The sequence below is a fragment of the Lissotriton vulgaris genome, chromosome 3_1, assembly GCF_964263255.1.
Source record: "Lissotriton vulgaris chromosome 3_1, aLisVul1.2, whole genome shotgun sequence".
Classification (NCBI taxonomy): Eukaryota; Metazoa; Chordata; class Amphibia; order Caudata; family Salamandridae; genus Lissotriton; species Lissotriton vulgaris.
In genome coordinates this window covers 2,123,853,136-2,123,872,321 of record NC_141689.1, presented here as the reverse complement: position 1 = coordinate 2,123,872,321, position 19,186 = coordinate 2,123,853,136, and the positions used below count along the sequence as shown (strand labels likewise).

General features: G+C 48.6%; 1 protein-coding gene across 3 annotated transcripts in view; it reads right to left on the bottom strand.

Moving 5' to 3' along the window:
* GUF1 (GTP binding elongation factor GUF1) overlaps positions 1–19,186 on the bottom strand; it is a 270,588-nt gene that overhangs the window by 8,339 nt on the left and 243,063 nt on the right. For all 3 annotated transcript variants that reach the window (XM_086962692.1, XM_086962693.1, XM_086962694.1), the window contains exon 17: positions 1,580–1,616. In XM_086962692.1, the coding sequence (XP_086818818.1) occupies positions 1,580–1,616 (37 nt within the window). The remainder of the gene's footprint in view (positions 1–1,579; positions 1,617–19,186) is intronic.

Genomic DNA, 19,186 nt, shown 5'->3' with positions numbered 1-19,186 from the left:
GATTGGGGTAGCAGGCCATCACCTTTCGTTCTCTCACTCATGCATATCCTCAATCAACAAAAAAGAGACACAAGAAAAGCTTATACTATTTATTTGAAATGATCATGCTCTATTTTACAATAGCTGTGCTGCAATAAGAAGACATAGGCAAGCCAAAAATGTGGTTAGAATAATCAGCAGACTATACACAATAAAAAGCCCTGTCATATTGAAAGACAGGTATGCCTAAATCTAGCTTAATAATACAAACACAGTTTTATATTACAGATCTCTATTATTAGTAAGGGGGCCCCATACTATGTATACATATGTCACTGTTCTACATCTCATGGCAGCGGAGCTCTCTCTCGTCTCCAGACCTTTGCTCTGCGTGAATCTCTGTTTCCATAAAAAACAAAAACTGGTCTATATGATAAGAGTTGCATGTTCAAAACAGCAGCTGGATTTGTCTATTATGTCTCAGTGTTAGTGTCTGACCACAGAGAAAACAGAGCACCATGTATTTTTTTCATTGCACGAAATGTTCTGTCTGTAGCCCAGCATAAGTGCTAAATAACAAAAATGTGTGCCGCCTATTTGTCGAACAATTGTGTGGCACAAAAATAAGTGTGCTTTGTAATGTGTGCAAAGCAAAATCAGCCTATTACGTGCAGTTAGGATAACATAGGGGAAAACACACAGTGGGCCTATAGCAAATACACGACAAGAGAGCAGGGGCTGAGGAGGAGTGGGAGAGCAGTAGTAAGTAGGGAGAGGCCGAATAGCAAATTGTCCCTCGTGCAATGGAGTCAAGAACTTCATGGAAGGTAGAATGGCACGGAAACAGTCCAAAAGGAGTGAGAGAGCCAATAGCCTGCAGGCTAATCTAAGACGAATTTGACAATGTCTAAAGCCAATGGATGGAAGAGATAGAACACAAAAATGCAATGGTGTGTAGTTGGCAGACCCAAAGAAATGAAAATGAAAAACCCACACTTAACTAGATGCGACATTTTTTCAAGTTTTTACAACTTTCATATTAATTCTGTTGCATGGGTAAAACATAACTACTTTCGTTTCATTTAGGAGTTGTGCTATTGCAAACCAAACTTCAAACTAAAAATTATGTATGGATTTTTACAAAACAAATCCTCTCTGTCTCCCTTCTAGGAAAATCTCATCTTGCAACCTCCTGGATGCCACCATAAGTGTTGGAAATGTTGATGAAAGCACTGTAATCCTTTTCACTTTGGAGAATTTGTGCGTTTGGGATTCTGGACAAATCCCTGCTATACCCAGTGCCTCAAACTATAAACATATTGAGCATCAATCTCTAAAAAAAAGCTTGTGCATGGGGTAATGTTTTAACTCTGCCCTTCCTTTTACAACCTAGTTTCTGTAGCAGTTTCAAACATATCTCACACCACCATGTTCTAGGTAGAGCACCTTATATTCGGCTCAAATAAAAAAAAGTTAGTGTAAAGCATCGGGCTGCTCCTATAAGCATTGCTATGTAAACTAGCTAAAAAATAAAAGAGGTTTTGTTTACCATAATCAACGTAACACTTTTTGTAATACTATGTTAAAAGCTATTACTTACACACTTTGCCAAGACATTTTTTCGATACGCTTTCACTCTGCAAAAAAACAAAGCAAGATTCCATGTTACTATTCATATTTGTTCTGTGTGAAAACTTTCTCGTTGACAGTGAGAAACAAACCTCGCAAAAGAATATGCTGCAATGTTTAGCTATCTACTTTAACTGTGCTGTACCAAACACACCACTCTTTATTAAAGTTCACGAGATGATATCACAATATTGCACTGCATGAGCTTTAGCGCAAGAGCTCCCATGGTCTAGGGCATTTCATTTCTTTTATTACTTATCAAATTCTGTACAAAATAACTGTTGCGCAGCAACTAACCATTTAACAGGCTGTGGTGTAATATATAGACTAGGTTATGGAGTTGATGGGTGGAAAATGTTGATATTGACTTAACAATGCAAAATAATACCCAAGTGGGTCATACGCACAAACATGGAAAATGTTATTTGTAGAAGTTCTGACCTGCAGTGGCGGCTCGCAGAGGGAGTGCTGTGGGGCGGGGATGCAGTGAGCGCAAGGTAAATAGTTTTATTTATTTATTCACTTACATCACTCCTGCCTGTCGTATGTCCGTGTCCACTATCCCACCACCCTGCCCCTCCCACATCACCCTGCAGCACTCTATCTCTGCTGACTTGCCTTGTACAGGTGTAGGAAGTTAAAACCAGTCTCCTGCACAGAAACCTTAATGCAGTCTGCCTCTCTAGAGATGCAATAATCTATGGACCCTTTCCACTTAGCTATGTAACAGGCACGAGCAGTGGCGATCACACTTCCCGCAGGATACCCATTCTTCCGGAAGATTGAGGTAGCTGAACTCTCGGAGTACAGGGGCCAGAGAGGTGATCTGGGTGTCAGAGCTCACCTTGATGCGGAGTTAGAAGGTCTGGTCTGAATGTAACCTTCTCGTAGGGGCTGATTGACATCTCCATGAGCACTGAATACCAGGGCTGTCTTGCCCAGGTTCCGTGACACTAAGATGAGCTTGCCTCATCTTTTTCACCGCTTAGAGGATGCGAGGTGAAAAAGTACACATGCATACCTGCAAAATACCTTGACAAACATTAGGAGGAGAATAGAGAGTCATTCAGGTCCTCCATATGTAAACAGAACAAGCAATGGTTATGTAATAGGTCTAGCATTTGTTTGAGTTAGAGCCATTGGCATTATAAATGGCAATGTCATTTAACTATGTGTTATTGAGTTAATAAAGTGGTGAGTAGTGGAATTATGTGGGTAGATTGGATTAGTTAGTTGTGTAATTGGGTGGCATCGAGTAGATTTGTGTAGGGGGCGTGGCCTGACGCCGATTGAGTGAGCAGGGCAGCTGCCGAGCTCCTGTCGGCGGGCCGCCATCCACAGCTATCCTGAAGCCCTACATAGGGCCCGAACAATCAAAAAGCAACTCCACAACGGCCAAAACCAGAGGAATGCGGGGGAGGTAATGCGTACCTCTCCCGCGGCCAAGGCTTATTGCAATCGGACGCGAGGAACATACCCGGGGGAAAGTCAAGATGGCAGCGCCCAGCAAGCGCTGACAAGCGTGACTGGCGCGGGGAAGGCATGGGCAGACGCCGCGGTTGATGGACAGCTGTGCTCCGCATTGACCCCACATTAGCTGCGGGTCCCGACTGCGGGGCCCCATGAGCGCCAGCGGCGGGTGAGCGCGCACAGTTCACACGGCGCCCAGAAGGGGACAAAATGGCGGCACGCAGGAGCAAAGGCGCCTGAGGATATGCGGCGGAACGCCTGAGGCCCTGCAGTGCTTCGTTTCTGCCCCCCCTGAGAGACCCCCTATGCAGGGGCCCGGCAGCCCAGGAAGAAAGGCGCAAGGGGGATCATTGCCGGCTGGCTGACGTGGCGCAGGCGACTAGCGACACGGCCAGGAAGGTTGCACCCAGCGGCAGGGAGCCAGCGCCACACTGCGGGAACGGTGGGCCAATAAGAATCTGCTGCAACCCGGCGCTGATCGTGGGGCATTGAATGGTGGGGCCCCAAGGACACTGGTGGGGGTGGTGCGAGCGCAGCAGCTGCAGCTGTAAGGCTTTTTGAAAGTGGCGGCGCGCTGAGGCCGGGGCACCTGGGGAGCCGCTGGGACACAAGCTGGGGTCTGTAGTGCTCCCCTCCACCCCCCCCTCCCCCAGGCCCACTGGACGAGAACCAACGCTGAGCCTAGGGGCGGGTGCGCAAAGCTAGGAGAGGAAAGAGGGACGACCCGCCAGAAGAGGAGGCAGTGTCAGAGACTGAGGGCCTCCCTGGGAACCAGCGGAACGCTGTGCGGCCTGATCCCCAGCCGCCTGGGCACACAGTAGACACAGCCGCCCTTAAGGATGAAGCAACAAGTACATTGTGCCACAATCGGACCCAACGATCCACGCAAGACAGAGAGCGCATACACACCGAGTAGAGAGGCTTGGGGACCACTTGGAATTCCGGCCTGAACCCTGTAGTGAGTGTCACACTGGGGGCGGACCTGGGGGGCCCTGTGCACGGCCCGGAGCAGTGGAGCTGGACAATACTGGGCACCTGACTAGAAGTTGGGCGCCCCCGAGGCAGTGACAACAGGAGATTTCTGGGAACTTAACCAGCTGCCACGCCATAAGGCACGCCCGCAGACAGAGCCCGGACTGCGGTCAACGCAGGTGGCGGACACCATCCCATGAGCACATGCAGCCCCCGGATTACCGGGGGCGGGAGGACACCATGGGGAAGCCCCTGAAACGGAAAGACAAAGAGGAGCCCACAGCGAGCGGGCCCCCAGACGAGGCTGAGAAATCCACTGAGGAGATGGAACGCCCGCAGATCCTACGCTGCAGGACATACTGCAAGCCATCACCGCCTCCAGCGAACATCTGGAAAAGAAAATTGATTCTCTCAGCCTAGATATGGGATTGCTCAGGGAGAACCACAAGAAACTGACGGATCGGGTCACAGCCAACGAACAAACATTAGCTGAAGCTGTCCCAGCGGTCACAGCCATGCAACACCGAATTAATATGCTGGAATCCAAAGTAGCTACGCTGGAATCAGGGCGGAGGATTCCGAAAATCGTTCGCACAGAAGCAACCTGAGAATCGTGGGCCTGCCGGACAAAATTGAGGGTCGCAACATGGCGGATTACCTCGAGAACTGACTCAGGGATGAAGTGGCCCCAACCGGCCTGTCGAACTTCTTCACCTTGGAAAGAGCACACCTGCCAAACCGCCTATACCAGGGGCACTGCCACGAGTGGTAATAGTAAAACTCCTCCACTACAAGGACAGGGATCACATCCTCACTCGGGCACTTAACCAGCTGCCACGCCATAAGGCACGCCCGCAGACAGAGCCCGGACTGCGGTCAACGCAGGTGGCGGACACCATCCCATGAGCACATGCAGCGCCCGGATTACCGGGGGCGGGAGGACACCATGGGGAAGCCCCTGAAACGGAAAGACAAAGAGGAACCCACAGCGAGCGGGCCCCCAGACGAGGCTGAGAAATCCACTGAGGAGATGGAACGCCCGCAGATCCTACGCTGCAGGACATACTGCAAGCCATCACCGCCTCCAGCGAACACCTGGAAAAGAAAATTGATTCTCTCAGCCTAGATATGAGATTGCTCAGGGAGAACCACAAGAAACTGACGGATCGGGTCACAGCCAACGAACAAACATTAGCTGAAGCTGTCCCAGCGGTCACAGCCATGCAACACCGAATTAATATGCTGGAATCCAAAGTAGCTACGCTGGAATCAGGGCGGAGGATGCCGAAAATCGTTCGCACAGAAGCAACCTGAGAATCGTGGGCCTGCCGGACAAAATTGAGGGTCGCAACATGGCGGATTACCTCGAGAACTGACTCAGGGATGAAGTGGCCCCAACCGGCCTGTCGAACTTCTTCACCTTGGAAAGAGCACACCTGCCAAACCGCCTATACCAGGGGCACTGCCACGAGTGGTAATAGTAAAACTCCTCCACTACAAGGACAGGGATCACATCCTCACTCTGGCACGGCTCAAAGGCGACATCCAAGTGTAAAACTCAGTAGTACGCATCTTCCCAGATTTCTCCCGCGAAGTACATCGCTGCAGAGGATCATATCGGGATGTGAAGCAGAGATTACGCCAACTAAACTACAAGTATGTGACACAATACCCGGCCAAGCTACGAGTTACCACAACAGAGGGGGCAGAGTTCTTTAGGACCCTGCAGGAGGCGTCCGACTAGATTGACAGACGAGAAGGAGCAGCACACGTACAGGCCTTGCCAGAGGGACGGAGGAGAGGACCAAGGTCACATCACCGGAAGGACAGGAAATAGACCATGGCACCCTCACAAGAGGAGGCGCAACTGGAACGGCGGAACGCCATGCAGGTGGTGGCTCAGATTAGTGGTAGAATAGAACATCCAGGTCCTCCTGAGAGCGGCGAAGAAATCGCAGACACAGGCTCGGAGACTAGGTCCAGCGACTCGAGCGCGCAGAGCCCGACGCTGCCAATTGTTACCCTGCAGACGGCCGACGGCATCATCTAGGGGTCAGGAGCGGGAGGCGAAGCTGACTGCAATCAAACTGCCATGACACACCCCTGTTCTACTACTAAGGTACAAGAGTGGAAGGGGGGAGCGCAACAGAGGGACGGTTCACTGAAGAATCAGTGGGGGATGACGGCCGCAGAGACTGGGAGAGCATCGGTGAGGTTCCACCCCCGCAGATCGACTGATTGAACTGCAAGCAGTCACTTGTAGACTTTTTAAGTTGGTTTGGATGGGAGGGGTTTTCCTACTTATCCTGGGGAGCGGGAGTTGGAGAGCATGTTCACTGTTGACAAAGGGGGGAAACCTTGAGTTGCACTGTTTACCGAATTATATGATAGAGAAAGTGGAGAGCGAGAAGAGGGAATCATTCGGCCTGGGAAGCGGCCGACTCACTGACTCCAGGGTCAATGACTGGAAAACAACACTATAAATGTATGACGTGGAACATCAGGGGGACGCACACAATGTTAAAGCGCCACAATGTACTCTCCCACATTAAGAGACGGGGAGTCCAGATAGCTTTTATACAGGAAACACACCTAACACAGAAGGAAGGGCAGGCACTACACAAAAGATGGAGATGACAGCTCTACTACACCACCTACTCGGCATATGCAAGAGGGGCGTTTATATGGATTCAAGCATGGGTGCCGTTCCAGTTGCTCGATTCAGTGGTTGACCCGGGGTGGGGCGGTACGTAGCAGTAAGAGGGAGACTAGAGGGCCGAGAGATTAGCTTGCTTATCATCTATGCTCCTAACGTGGACCAACCTACCTTCTTCGCGACACTGAGCCACAAACTAGCACACTACCTGGCGGGCGGTTTTAGCAGGAGGTGACTTTAATAGCGTGGACAATGTTCTACTGGATAGATCTCACCCCCCAGTGCAGAACTCTCAGGCGGTGCGAGCTGCACAAGCATTCACCGCATGGAGACGGAGTTGGAGACTGTTACATTCCTGTTGCACATTGAACTCACAGGGACGGGACTACTCCTACTTTTCAGCGGTCCATGAAGTACATGTACGCTTGGACGCCCTCCTTAGTTCAGTTGACATCCAATCCCTTGTCACGAGCGCGGAGTATCTTGCGCGCACCATCTCCGACCATAACCCACTGATCTTGTCCCTGAAGTTGGCGCACCCGCCAGCAGTGATCCCCACGTGGCGACTCCGCCCAGACACCCTGGAGGACCAGGTCTTCAGGGAGGAGATCAGAGACAAAATACCCTACTACTTTCTAACCAACACAGGCACGGCTGCGTCTGGAAATGTGGAGTGGGATGCGTTCAAGGTGGTCTTGAGAGGCCAATGTATAGCACGGGCCATGGGGATCAGGCGCGTCATCACACGCGAAGTGACCGAGGCGGAGACGGCACTTAGAGAGATAGAGCACAGAAGTCCGGGGCATCCAGAATTACACGTGGCTCTCCTGGACACTAAAGAGGAGATGGCGAAGCAAACGGAGAGGCTTAGGAGCTTCGATGTCAAAAAGTACTTATAGCGCACGCACACTGAAAGGGATAGATCAGGCTCGCTCCTGGCATGGCTATTGAACCCGACAACCAGGGGCTTTCCTCTAGTGGAGATGAAGGACGTAGGGGGGACCGGACACTTCACACCAGATATAATTAATGACATTTTTGCGCATTACTACACAAATCTTTATGCGAAGACAGGCATATGCGAACCAACGTAAATCCGGGACTACCTAGCTGACCTGCCTTTGACAGTTTTGAACCCTGTGGTGGTGGACCTATTAGGGACAGACATTACACAGCGGGAGATACGGGTCGTTATCAAGGGTATGGCAAGAAACAAAACCCCGAGCACAGATGGCCTACCGGACGAATTTTACGCAACGTGCACAGATAAGTTAGCCCCTCAACAGGCAGCAATGTACCAGGGGGCCTGAGAATTGGGAGAGCTGCCTGAGAGTTCCAGAGAGGCCCTTATAGTCCCCATACCTAAGCCCGGGAAAGAACCTCATGACTATACGGCCTACAGGCCATTGTCCATGCTAAATATGGATAATAAAATCCTAAGCAAAGTCCTAGCGACACAGATCCTGCCACACATGCCCTTACTGGTGCATGCAGATCAGGCGAGATTTATCCCAGGGTAGAACACAGCCATAAATATCAAGAGGCTCCTGGCGGTAATGGACTCAGATGGATATGATAAACAAGAGGCAGCAGTGTTCGCAGTCGATATTGAAAAGGCGTTCGACAGCCTTGAGTGGCAATATTTATACGAGGTCCTGGCCAGGATGTGGCTGGGTGAAGGATTCCTGACATAGGTGCAGCTCCTATACACGTCCCCTATGGCCCGTGTGCGCACCGGGAGGATTATATCACCCAGACTGAAGGTGGAGAGGGGCACGAGACAGGGTTGCTCCAAGTCCCCACTCCTGTTTGCCCTGGCCATGGAGCCACTGGCGAGCAGGGCCAGGAGCGGTCGAGACTACGAGGGCTTAGAGACGACGATCGGGCGGCACCGTCGCACTGTATGCGGATGACCTCCTGATATTCTTGCGCAACACGGCTGACGAATTGCAGGGCGCGCGTAACATGCTGGATCAGTTCGGCACTATGTCTGGTCTGAAGGTCAATTGGCAAATATCCAGCCTATATCCATTGGCGCCTGATACCGCCCCACAGCTTACGCTAGAATGATTGCGCTGGAAACCCCGCTGTTTGCAATATCTTGGAGTTAAAATATATCATGGCACGGCAGATCTGCTCGATGGTAACCTAGGAAGGGCTATGAGGGCGGCAAAAACGGCAATGGATTTCTGGGGAACGCTCCTGCTCTCTGTGGCTGGAAGGGTGGCAGTTCTGAAAATGGTAACACTACCACGCTTACTATATTATTTCGGAACTCTGCCAGTGTGGATCCCGCAGACAATGTTCAAGGAGCTGGACTCCAAGATTACATTGTTTATTTGGGGCACGGGTAGACGGAGGGTGGCACGGCCAATGTTGAGACGTCCCACGGCAGAAGGCGGACTGGCGGTACTGGACATTGAGGCCTACTACCTGACAGCACAACTATACTGGCTCATACAGTGGCTAGCGCCGGACCCTGCAGCGCCAGACAAGACCACGCTAGCGAGAATCCTTCTCGGAGTACGTCACACCTCTGCTGAGAGTACGAAGGCGGCTAAGGTAGTAGCGCGCTGCTAGACCAGGTACCTTAGGAAGGTGGGCGCAACAACTCCCTACACCCCTGACATACCGCTCACGATGCTGTGCTATCTCCCACAGGGAGAACACTGGTCGGGACTGGAAGACTGGGTAGAGGCAGGAATGCGAAAAATGGGCGCCTTATACTGCGAGTCTGCGCTGCTCCCCTTTGCAGACTTGCAAACAACATTTGACTTGCCTGGGGGTCATTTCCTAAAGCATAGAGCTCTAACGCACAGGAATAGGACGCACTGGAAGACTGGAGACGCTGAGCAGAGAGCCCTGGTGGGATGTAGGTATGTGGCGCTATCAGCAGTAAGGATCAAGACAGTATCATGCATGTATAAAGCAATACAGAGGGCTATACTACAGCTGCTAGAGCGATTGAAATCGCAATCGGAGGAGGACCTGGGCAAACAAATACCCGAGAAGGATTGGGACAGAATACTAGAACGCACCCCGAAGCTGTCCCGGAACACGAGCTTTAAATTAATTAACTACTATGTGTTGCACAGAGCGTACTTAACACTGGTCCGCATTCAGCGGTACTTTGGCGTGGACTCGGCATCTTGCTCCAGATGCGGAGAAAGGGAAGCGCACATACTCCATATGTTCTGGAGCTGCCTGGTGTTGCAAACATTTTGGGGGGGAACTCAGACATACCATAAGCGACCTAATTGACAAAGAAATTCCACAGACCCCAGAGCACTTCCTCCTAGGGTGGTTCCTCCACACAGCTAAAAAGAGGGTGACGGGAAAATTTCAAGACCTTGCATATGTATTAGGTAAGCGGGAGATAGCAAGGAACTGGAAGGCACCGGGCGGGCCGAGACTTATTACCTGGAGGAAAGAGTTGGAGAATTGGGCAGGGGCGGAGGGGAGACTGCTACTCGGAGAGGCCAGTAAGGGAATAGGTAAATTAGAGAGAGCCAAGGTGTGGGAAGCCCTTTTGGGGGAATTAGTGGCAGCAGACTCCGACAGCACAGGGAACCACGCAAGAGGGGAAGCGCCAGCCTGAGACAATGAGCAACAGCCAATCATAGGAGCCCCAGAGACCAATAGTCTCACTACACACTTACTTCACATTATACTTATTAACAAGCAACTCAAGGGGGGAGGGGGAGGAGTTCTGTTGGGGAAAGGTTATGAATTAAGGCACAATGGAAATTGCATTAAGATGCGTATTATTGTAAGCACTGTCAATGAATAAATGCCAATAAAATATGGTTAAAAAAATGGAGTAGATTTGTGTAGTGGAATTGTATGGCAAGGTGTGCAGTGGAATTGTGTGGCAAGGTGTGCTTTGGAATTATGTGATAGTAAATATGTGGTATTGAGTGTAACGGAATTATGTGGAGTGTTATTATGTGGGATGGTATTTTGCGTTGTGATATGTCGTGGAGTTTTATTATGTGGTGTGCTGTTCAATTTTGTGGTATGATGTAATTATAAACAAAGTACGTGGCAAGCCACACATTAGCGGCAGAACCTAAGGGGCAGGTCTGTTTGAAAGCATAGCCAATAGGTCTTTGCAATGCGAGAACTCTTGGTTTTGCAAATGGCAATGTCTTTTAGCCATGTTATGGTAGGATCCTATTCCAGAAATGTGACTATCACTCGATACTGAAGCCAAGGACTGGATGTGCATGTGGCTTGTTAGTTTTAAAGTCCTACTGACAGACACAGTGAAAAGTCATGCTGCCTTTTCAGCATCAACTTTATAGCTCTGATTTGTACGCAGTTGATGGAGCAAGGATTCGCACGAAAAGCGAGTTGCTTGTATCATGAACCTTGAACAACCCTAACTATATAATAAACATGTTCGTCTTATTAATTCTCCTTCTTTTCCCTTTGACATTGGTATCCGAGTCAAGCTTGCTTATGTGTTTTCGAATACTAATACGCTTGCATCTAAAATGGCTGCTGCTACACAGGAATTTCTACTGTGCATGCGTCTGTCATACCCAGGTGATATGACGTACTCGCAGTTATGGAGGGAAGTCTGTCGCATCTGCGCACTAGTGTTAATATGGCTGTTCTGTGTTCTCACATGCGAGAGGCTTGCACTGCTGCTTTTGCTAAACTGTTCGTACTGCCGAAATCCTAATGCTATAGTCTATTATAAAGTAATGGGTATAGTGTAGAAATTCATGGTATACAGTGTAATCATTTATTTCTGTGTTCTACAACTGTTTCTTTTACATTTCATGTTGCACTTTGAAACTTGGCCTGTCTTGTAACGCGGTACTCCATCTTGGTTGAAACTGAGGCTGCGCAAGATTCTCCAGTCTCAAGAACAAGTGACCTTTGGACTATTGCCAAGGAGCTGACTGCCTAGAAGATGCTCCCGGGAAAGTTGTCTAACGAACTCTAAATTGAATACATTGTAATCGTCAAAGAACATCCATTGTTAAGAAGAAGAAATCGGCATGAGAACCTGAATTTGATGGGCGTGAACATAAATTTGAATAAGGAAAAGGAGAAAGTCTAAAATTTAGGTGATGTGAAGACCTGTCCTCCTCCTTTGTCCAATCAAAATTGGGGATCCTTACTCTTGCAACATTTGGGGGTTGGTACACTGACCTGGAAAACAGTATAATTGACGTAGGTTTAGTTAGAGAAATTGTCCGACTTGTCTGAATAGCTGACCTGCCACTGACACAACTCAATAGGTGACTAAGAGCAGAGGGCTGGAGGTTCGAGAACCCAATCGGGGTTTTTTGGGAAGTTGAAGTGCTGGCGAAGCACTTTGCTGGTGAAAGCTGTAACCCAATTGGGGTTTTGGCTTATTCCTTGCAGAGAGGGAGTAGCGCAGGCGTTGCAACCGAAACTGCGGGTGCTGGTCTTAACCTTTGGTGGTCTGCTCCTGATCCAAATTCTGGGGTATACTGTCCTGATTTTCCTGAACTGCACCTGCTCGCCTACTGGCACTGAAGTCTTTGGGGTTTCTCCTGTCCTTTACAAACTGACCCGTGGCCAGGGTTGGTCTTCATACCATTCTAGGTAAATATAAATCTGTGTGGGTAATTGTCATTCTACTTTGCGTCTTTTTTTTCTTTACCTTCCCTGTCTTGTAAAGTTTGATTGCATATGTTCCTTCTCTTACCATTCCCTTGGTAAAGGATAAATTCATGTTTTGCTGTTTATTAGCATGTTCCACTTTTCTACCCACCTTGTAGTCAATGCTGAACGTTTTTATGATAATATATGTTCCTTTTTCCTTACCCTCCCCTTAAGGAGTTAAGCTTGATTATTTGAATTTAAAGTGTGTTCCAATTCTTACCTTCCCTACAGTTATGTGCTAAATTTGAGTCTCGATTTTGCATATCGTGTTCTCTTTTTCCAAACTGTCAATGATTGCGAAAGTTCTTCGGTTTAGTATGTTCCCTTTCTTTACCCTCCTTTAGCCAAGTTGCGAAAGTCTGTTTTCTCGAAATAGCATGTTCCTTGTTCTTATTTTCCCTTTATTTCAAGTTTGCTAAATGGTTGGCATAATCTATCTTTTGCATAGCTATACACTGTTTCTGATCTTGGTTATTGATAGTTTAATCGCTTTCAATCTGTGGCTCATGACTTTTGATGGTGGTTAGAAAAAGAGTTTGAACCTACCCAGAGTCTGTGGTTAATATATATATATGTAAAAATTGTTGTGGTATTTTTGAGTGCCTTTCTTTATATAACTCCCTGATTCATTGTGTTTTTAGGTACTAGTGACAAGGATTGGTAACTTAATGGTACAGGAATTAGTAGAATGAAATAAACTGGTAGTAGAGCGTGGATTACCTGATTGAATGAATCAATGTTTTTGAATTATGGGCCCAGGTGAGTATTGGTAAATCCTAGTCAGGTGACCTCTGCGCTTTATCAGTATATTTCTTGGTAGCAGTAGTATGGTTAGGGATTAGTTAAGGATAGGTAGTTAGTTCATTAGTTATGGTTCATGTTTTATTGATCGATCAAATATGGTATTATTGAAATGTTTTTTATGCTGCTATATTGAATTTTATGTATTAACCAAAATCGTTCGTACCTGTTATATGTTTTGTCTGGAATCCCCGGTGGCAGAATAAGCAAGTGGTAAATAAAAGCCACATCGCACTGAGGTCGCTTATCCGCAGGAAGTTAGTGCATGGTTGGGCAGAACCAGAAGCACTATTTAGGGTTTTCTGTATGAATGTGTGAATAAATGATAGCAAAGAGTTCGCTAGCAAAACTTTTGTTGTGATATAACCTAGTAAGGGTCACACAGAAGTAGCAGGTTCATCTGAGCTTGATTGATAGCAAAGGGGTTCGCTGGTGAAACTTTGGCCTTAGTGTATATCCCGGAGTGGATAAAGTCTGAAGGAAGTAGCAGGTTCTCTAATGCTTGTGTGAAGGGTAGGCGGAAGTGATCTACTCGTAGTGTATGAAAAGTAAACGGAAGGGATTTACTTGCAGTGAAATATTTCTTTCCTATCTAGTCACTCGGGTACAGTGGCGAATGTGTTTTCCGTTGTTAAATAATAAAATCTGCACTTTAAAATCAAAAGAATTGAGTTTCGTATTACCTTGTGAAGGAGGGAGTCAGTTGCGGAGTTGCGCTTTCGTCACTCAGAGCCGCGCTGGTATTGGTCGAGACAGCGGGCGTGTAGCTGAGATAGCATTGTAAAGGAGGGGTGAGTGCAGGAGCGTGGGAACTCGTCTCACGGGAAAGGCCGCGCACTCATTGGTTAAAATTATTTGACACTGCAGTGTTGGTTGGTTGACGAAAAATAAAAGACGAGCTAGTATTGGAAGCATTTAGTAAACAGAAATAAGTATTTTCGCACGATTTGAATTTTGATAAATATATGTGGTATCCAAGTCATCCAGAAACTGGACCTGATCCAAGATACTTAGGGTTTGCTAAGGATCAGATGTTAAGAGGCAGACCTTACAATATGTACGGAAGTAAGAGAAAATTGTCACTTGTGGACAAAGTTAATAATTACTTTAAGAAAGACAAGCCCATTAAAACTAGAGAAGGAGTCATTATTCCACCACCGAATACTCCTGCATCATTTACGATGTTTGACAGGGGTTACCACTCCTGTGTGTGGTTAGAGAACTGGGTGGAATACACAAAAGATGACGGAATTCCGGCATTTCCCTTAGAAGGCACATTTAACGGAAGGATTTTGTTTAATTTAAGGACTCGAATTATTGACTTACATCCTAGACCTAGATTAACGCAATATGAGGCCCTAGAAGAATGGGAGATTGAGGCTTTTGAGCGAGACAGACCTAGAATTAACAAAGGACTGAGTAAATTTTACCCAAAGGTTCCACGAGATTCCAAAGAAAAACAAATGAAACAATGGAGAGAGAATAGGTTAGTGGTCGGGCTTTACCCAGTACTACCTGTTGAGGAGCCTGTGGGAGGTAAAAGGACTGAGAAAACTAAACATTTGGTGACTAGTGGTGATTCATACGATGATTACATGGAAGATTTATTATTGAAAAATCAACCACCCTATAATGAAGAAACAAGCATAGTAAGTCCGAATAACCTGTTTTTTAAACCACCTTATGATGAGGAATCAAGTACAGTAAATCCGACTGCCCCGGTTTTAAAGCCACCTTTAATTCAGCACGTGATACATGAGAACTCTATCGAAAGAGTATTACAAGAAAGAGACAGAGAAGCTTTAAATAAACAGAGAAGTGAACTAATTCAGAAAATTTCTCAATTAAATACAAGTCCTCCGCACCCGACATCGCCATCGCTATCCCTGACGACTATAAGATTACACGCAAAGACCGCACCGACCAAACAGGAGGAGGAATCGCTATCGTCCACAAGAAATCAATCCGCATCTCAACCAGCTCTGACGCCAACCTCGCCAACTCCGAACACCTCCACTTCCAGATCCACATCGACCCCAAGACCACACTCAGAGGCACCCTCCTCTACAGACCAACAGGACCCCGCGCAAAATTCAGTGAAGACATCACGGACTTCATCACCCCACACGCGCTCCCCTCCAAAGACTACATCCTCCTGGGAGACCTGAACTTTCACCTTGAGAAGATCAACGACCGCAACACCGCCACCCTCTTAGACAACCTCGCCAACCTCGGACTTAAACAACTGGTCACCTCCCCCACCCACATCGCAGGTCACACACTCGACCCCATCTTCACCTCTAGTAACCATGTCTCTTTCAACCACACTACGGAGCTCCTCTGGACTGACCACAGCTGCGTCCACTTCACCTACAACAAGCCGAAACCCATCATCCACCTCCAACCAACTCTACAAAGAAACTGGAACAAAATCACCACGGAACAGATCTACTCATCGCTCCTTCAAACCTCCCCAGCCCTCTCTTCTAACGCCAACGAAGCCGCCTCCAACCTCACCCTTTGGTTATCCAACACCGCAGACACCTTAGCACCACTGAAAAAACGCCAACACAAAATCAAGAAGGCCTCATGGTTCAACGAGGACCTCAAGAAATCCAAGAAACTATGCCGCTCCCTTGAAAAGACCTGGAAAAAAGACTCATCCACCAGCAACAAAGTCGCCTTCAAAAACGCCATCCGTACTCACCACCAACTGATCCGAAAAGCCAAAAAAACAGCATTCAAGGATCGACTCGACAACAACGCCCACAACAGCAAGGAACTTTTCAACATCGTCAAGGAATTTTCAAACCCCTCGGCCAACTCCAACGACATCACCCCCTCTCAAACCCTCTGCGACTCCCTAGCCTCTTTTTTCCACAACAAGATTGCTGACATCCACAACAGCTTTGACAACCAACCCGGAAGCCAACCCACCCTACCATCAGCTGACTATCTTCCCCCCGTTAACACCCTTAACGCCTGGAACCCAATCACCACTGAGGACACCATCCGCCTGATGAATTCCATCCACTCTGGATCCCCCACAGACCCATGCCCTCACCACATCTTCAACAAAGCAGACTCCGTCATAGCTCCGCACCTCCGAGACGTCATCAACTGCTCCTTCAACTCCGCTACCTTCCCAGAAGACTGGAAACACGCGGAACTCACCGCCCTTCTGAAAAAACCATCAGCAGACCCCACCGAACTCAAAAACTACCGCCCCATCTCGCTTCTTCCATTCCCGGCCAAAGTCATCGAGAAAGCTGTCAACAACCAGCTCGCCGCCTTCCTCGAAGCCAACAAATCCCTCGACTCCTCACAATCTGGCTTCCGAGCAAAACACAGCACCGAGACCGCCCTCATCGCAGCAACAGACGACATTCGAACTCTACTGGACAATGGAGACACAGTCGCCCTCATCCTCCTCGACCTCTCTGCAGCCTTCGACACAGTCTGCCACAGCACCCTTCTACAGCGCCTCAGTAACATCGGAATCCAAGGAAAGGCTCTGGAATGGATCACCTCGTTCCTCTCCGGAAGAACCCAGAGAGTCCGCCTCCCACCATTCAAGTCCGAGGCCTCTGAAATCATCTGCGGCGTACCACAAGGATCCTCACTCAGCCCCACCCTCTTCAACGTATACATGAGCCCCCTCGCGACCATCGCCCGCCAACACAACCTCAACATCATCTCTTACGCGGATGACACTCAACTGATCCTTTCTCTCACCAAGGACCCCAGCACCGCCAAAACTAACCTACACGAAGGAATGAAAGAAGTCGCCGAATGGATGAAACAAAGCCGTCTGAAACTGAACTCAGACAAAACAGAAGTCCTCATCTTAGGTAAATCCCCCTCTGCATGGGACGACTCTTGGTGGCCGGAAGCCCTCGGAAAAGCACCCATCCCGACAGACCACGCACGGAACCTTGGCGTCATCCTGGACTCTTCACTTTCAATGAACAGACAAGTCAGCGCCGTATCCTCATCCTGCTTCAACATCCTTCGCATGCTCAGAAAAACATTTCGCTGGATCCCCACCGAAACTAGGAAAACAGTCACCCATGCTCTGGTCACGAGCCGACTGGACTACGGAAACACCCTCTACGCAGGTACCACCGCCAAACTCCAGAAGAAACTACAACGAATCCAAAACGCCTCAGCCAGGCTCATACTAGACATCCCACGCAATGAACACATCTCTGGCCACCTTAAAGACCTCCACTGGCTACCCGTCAATAAGAGGATTACTTTCCGACTGCTTACCCACGCACACAAATCACTCTACGACTTCGGACCAGATTGCCTCAACTCTCGACTGTCCTTCTACACCCCCTCCCGCCAACTTCGCTCTTCCAGCCAAGCACTCGCCACTGTCCCTCGCATCAACAAAACCACCATGGGAGGCAGATCCTTCTCATACCTGGCTGCCAAAACATGGAACTCACTCCCCGCTTACCTCCGCCTCACCCAGAATCACCTAGCGTTCAGAAAACAACTTAAAACGTGGATATTTGACAAATAATCCCCCTCCCTAGGGATGTCTAGTCCCCCTCCCCTCCCCAAGCGCCTTGAAACCCTCCGGGTATGTAGTGCGCTATATAAATTTTATGACTTGACTTGACTTGACAATTCCAGTGACTATTGGCCCAGTTGTTCCTTTGTATGGAGATAAGCAAGCTAGTACAAAAGCTCCAGTTATAACTGCATCAGTAGTACAGCCAAGAAAAGAACCACTGATAATAGATGATCAGGCAAGTGAATCTGTAATATCCTTAATGGATTTACCGATAAGAGAACCCGAAGGTGGTTCAATGAGAAAAACCACTCCTTTAACCTCGAGAGAAGTACAGATGGAGACCTCTTCAGGTACGAGAAGTGCCACTGTAGTAACTCCTGAATAGATGGACAGATGGACACGAGAAATAGAGAGACCAAAGACACAGCCTAAGCCATTAGATATATATATAAATTGAGGATTGAAATAGAAGAAATGATGGCTGGGAATGTGGGATTAGAGAGATTAAATACCCTTAGTGAAGATGAATTACTGTTCATTTGTAAAAGCATCACTAGAAATACAAAGGTATTTCATGAGAGATTAATGGACACAGCAGCTAGCATGGGAATCGACATTGGTAAATCTAAAGTATTACAGAACCCTACCGAGTAGAATTCTCTCGGTTTCCTTCTCCCACACTCTAATTCCCTCTCACTCACTCTATTTCCCTCTCCCTCACTCTATTTCCCTCTCCCTCACTCTATTTCCCTCTACCTCACTCTAGTTCCCTCTCCCTCACTCGGTTTCCCTCTCTCTCCTTCCCTCTCCCTCCTTCCCTCTGTCTCCCTCCATCTCCTTTCTTCTCCCCCATTCCCTCGGTCTCCCGCTCTCTCTGTTTCCTTCTCCCTCACTCTATTTCCCTCTCCCTCACTCTATTTCCCTCTCCTTCACTCTATTTCCCTCTCTCTCCTTCCCTCTGTCTCCCTCTCTCTTCTTCCCTCTCCCTCATTCCCTCTGCCTCCCTCTCTCCCCTTCCCTCTCCCTCACTCTGAGGTCTCCCTCACTCTCCTTCCCTCCCCCTCACTCTGAGGTCTCCCTCTCTCTCCTTCCCTCTCCCTCACTCTGAGGTCTCCCTCCCTCTGTCTCCCTCGCTCCGAAGTCTCCTTCTCTCTCCTTCCCTCTGTCTCCCTCACTCAGCGGTCTCCCTCTCTCTTGTTCCCTCCCCCTCACTCTGAGCTCTCCCTCACTCTGAGCTCTCACTCTCTCTGAGGTCTCCCTCTCTCTCCTTCCCTCTCCCTCCCTCTGTCGTCTCCCTCCCTTTGTCTCCCTCACTCTGAGGTCTCCCTCTCTCTCCTTCCCTCTGTCTCCCTCACCCTGCTCTGCGGTCTCCCTCTCACTCATTCCTTCCCCCTCACTCTGAGGTCTCCCGCTCTCTGAGGTCTCCCTCTATCTCCTTCTGTCTCCCTCCCTCTGTCTCCCTCCCTATGTCTCCCTCGTTCTGTCTCCCTCGCTTGCTCTCCCTCCCTCTC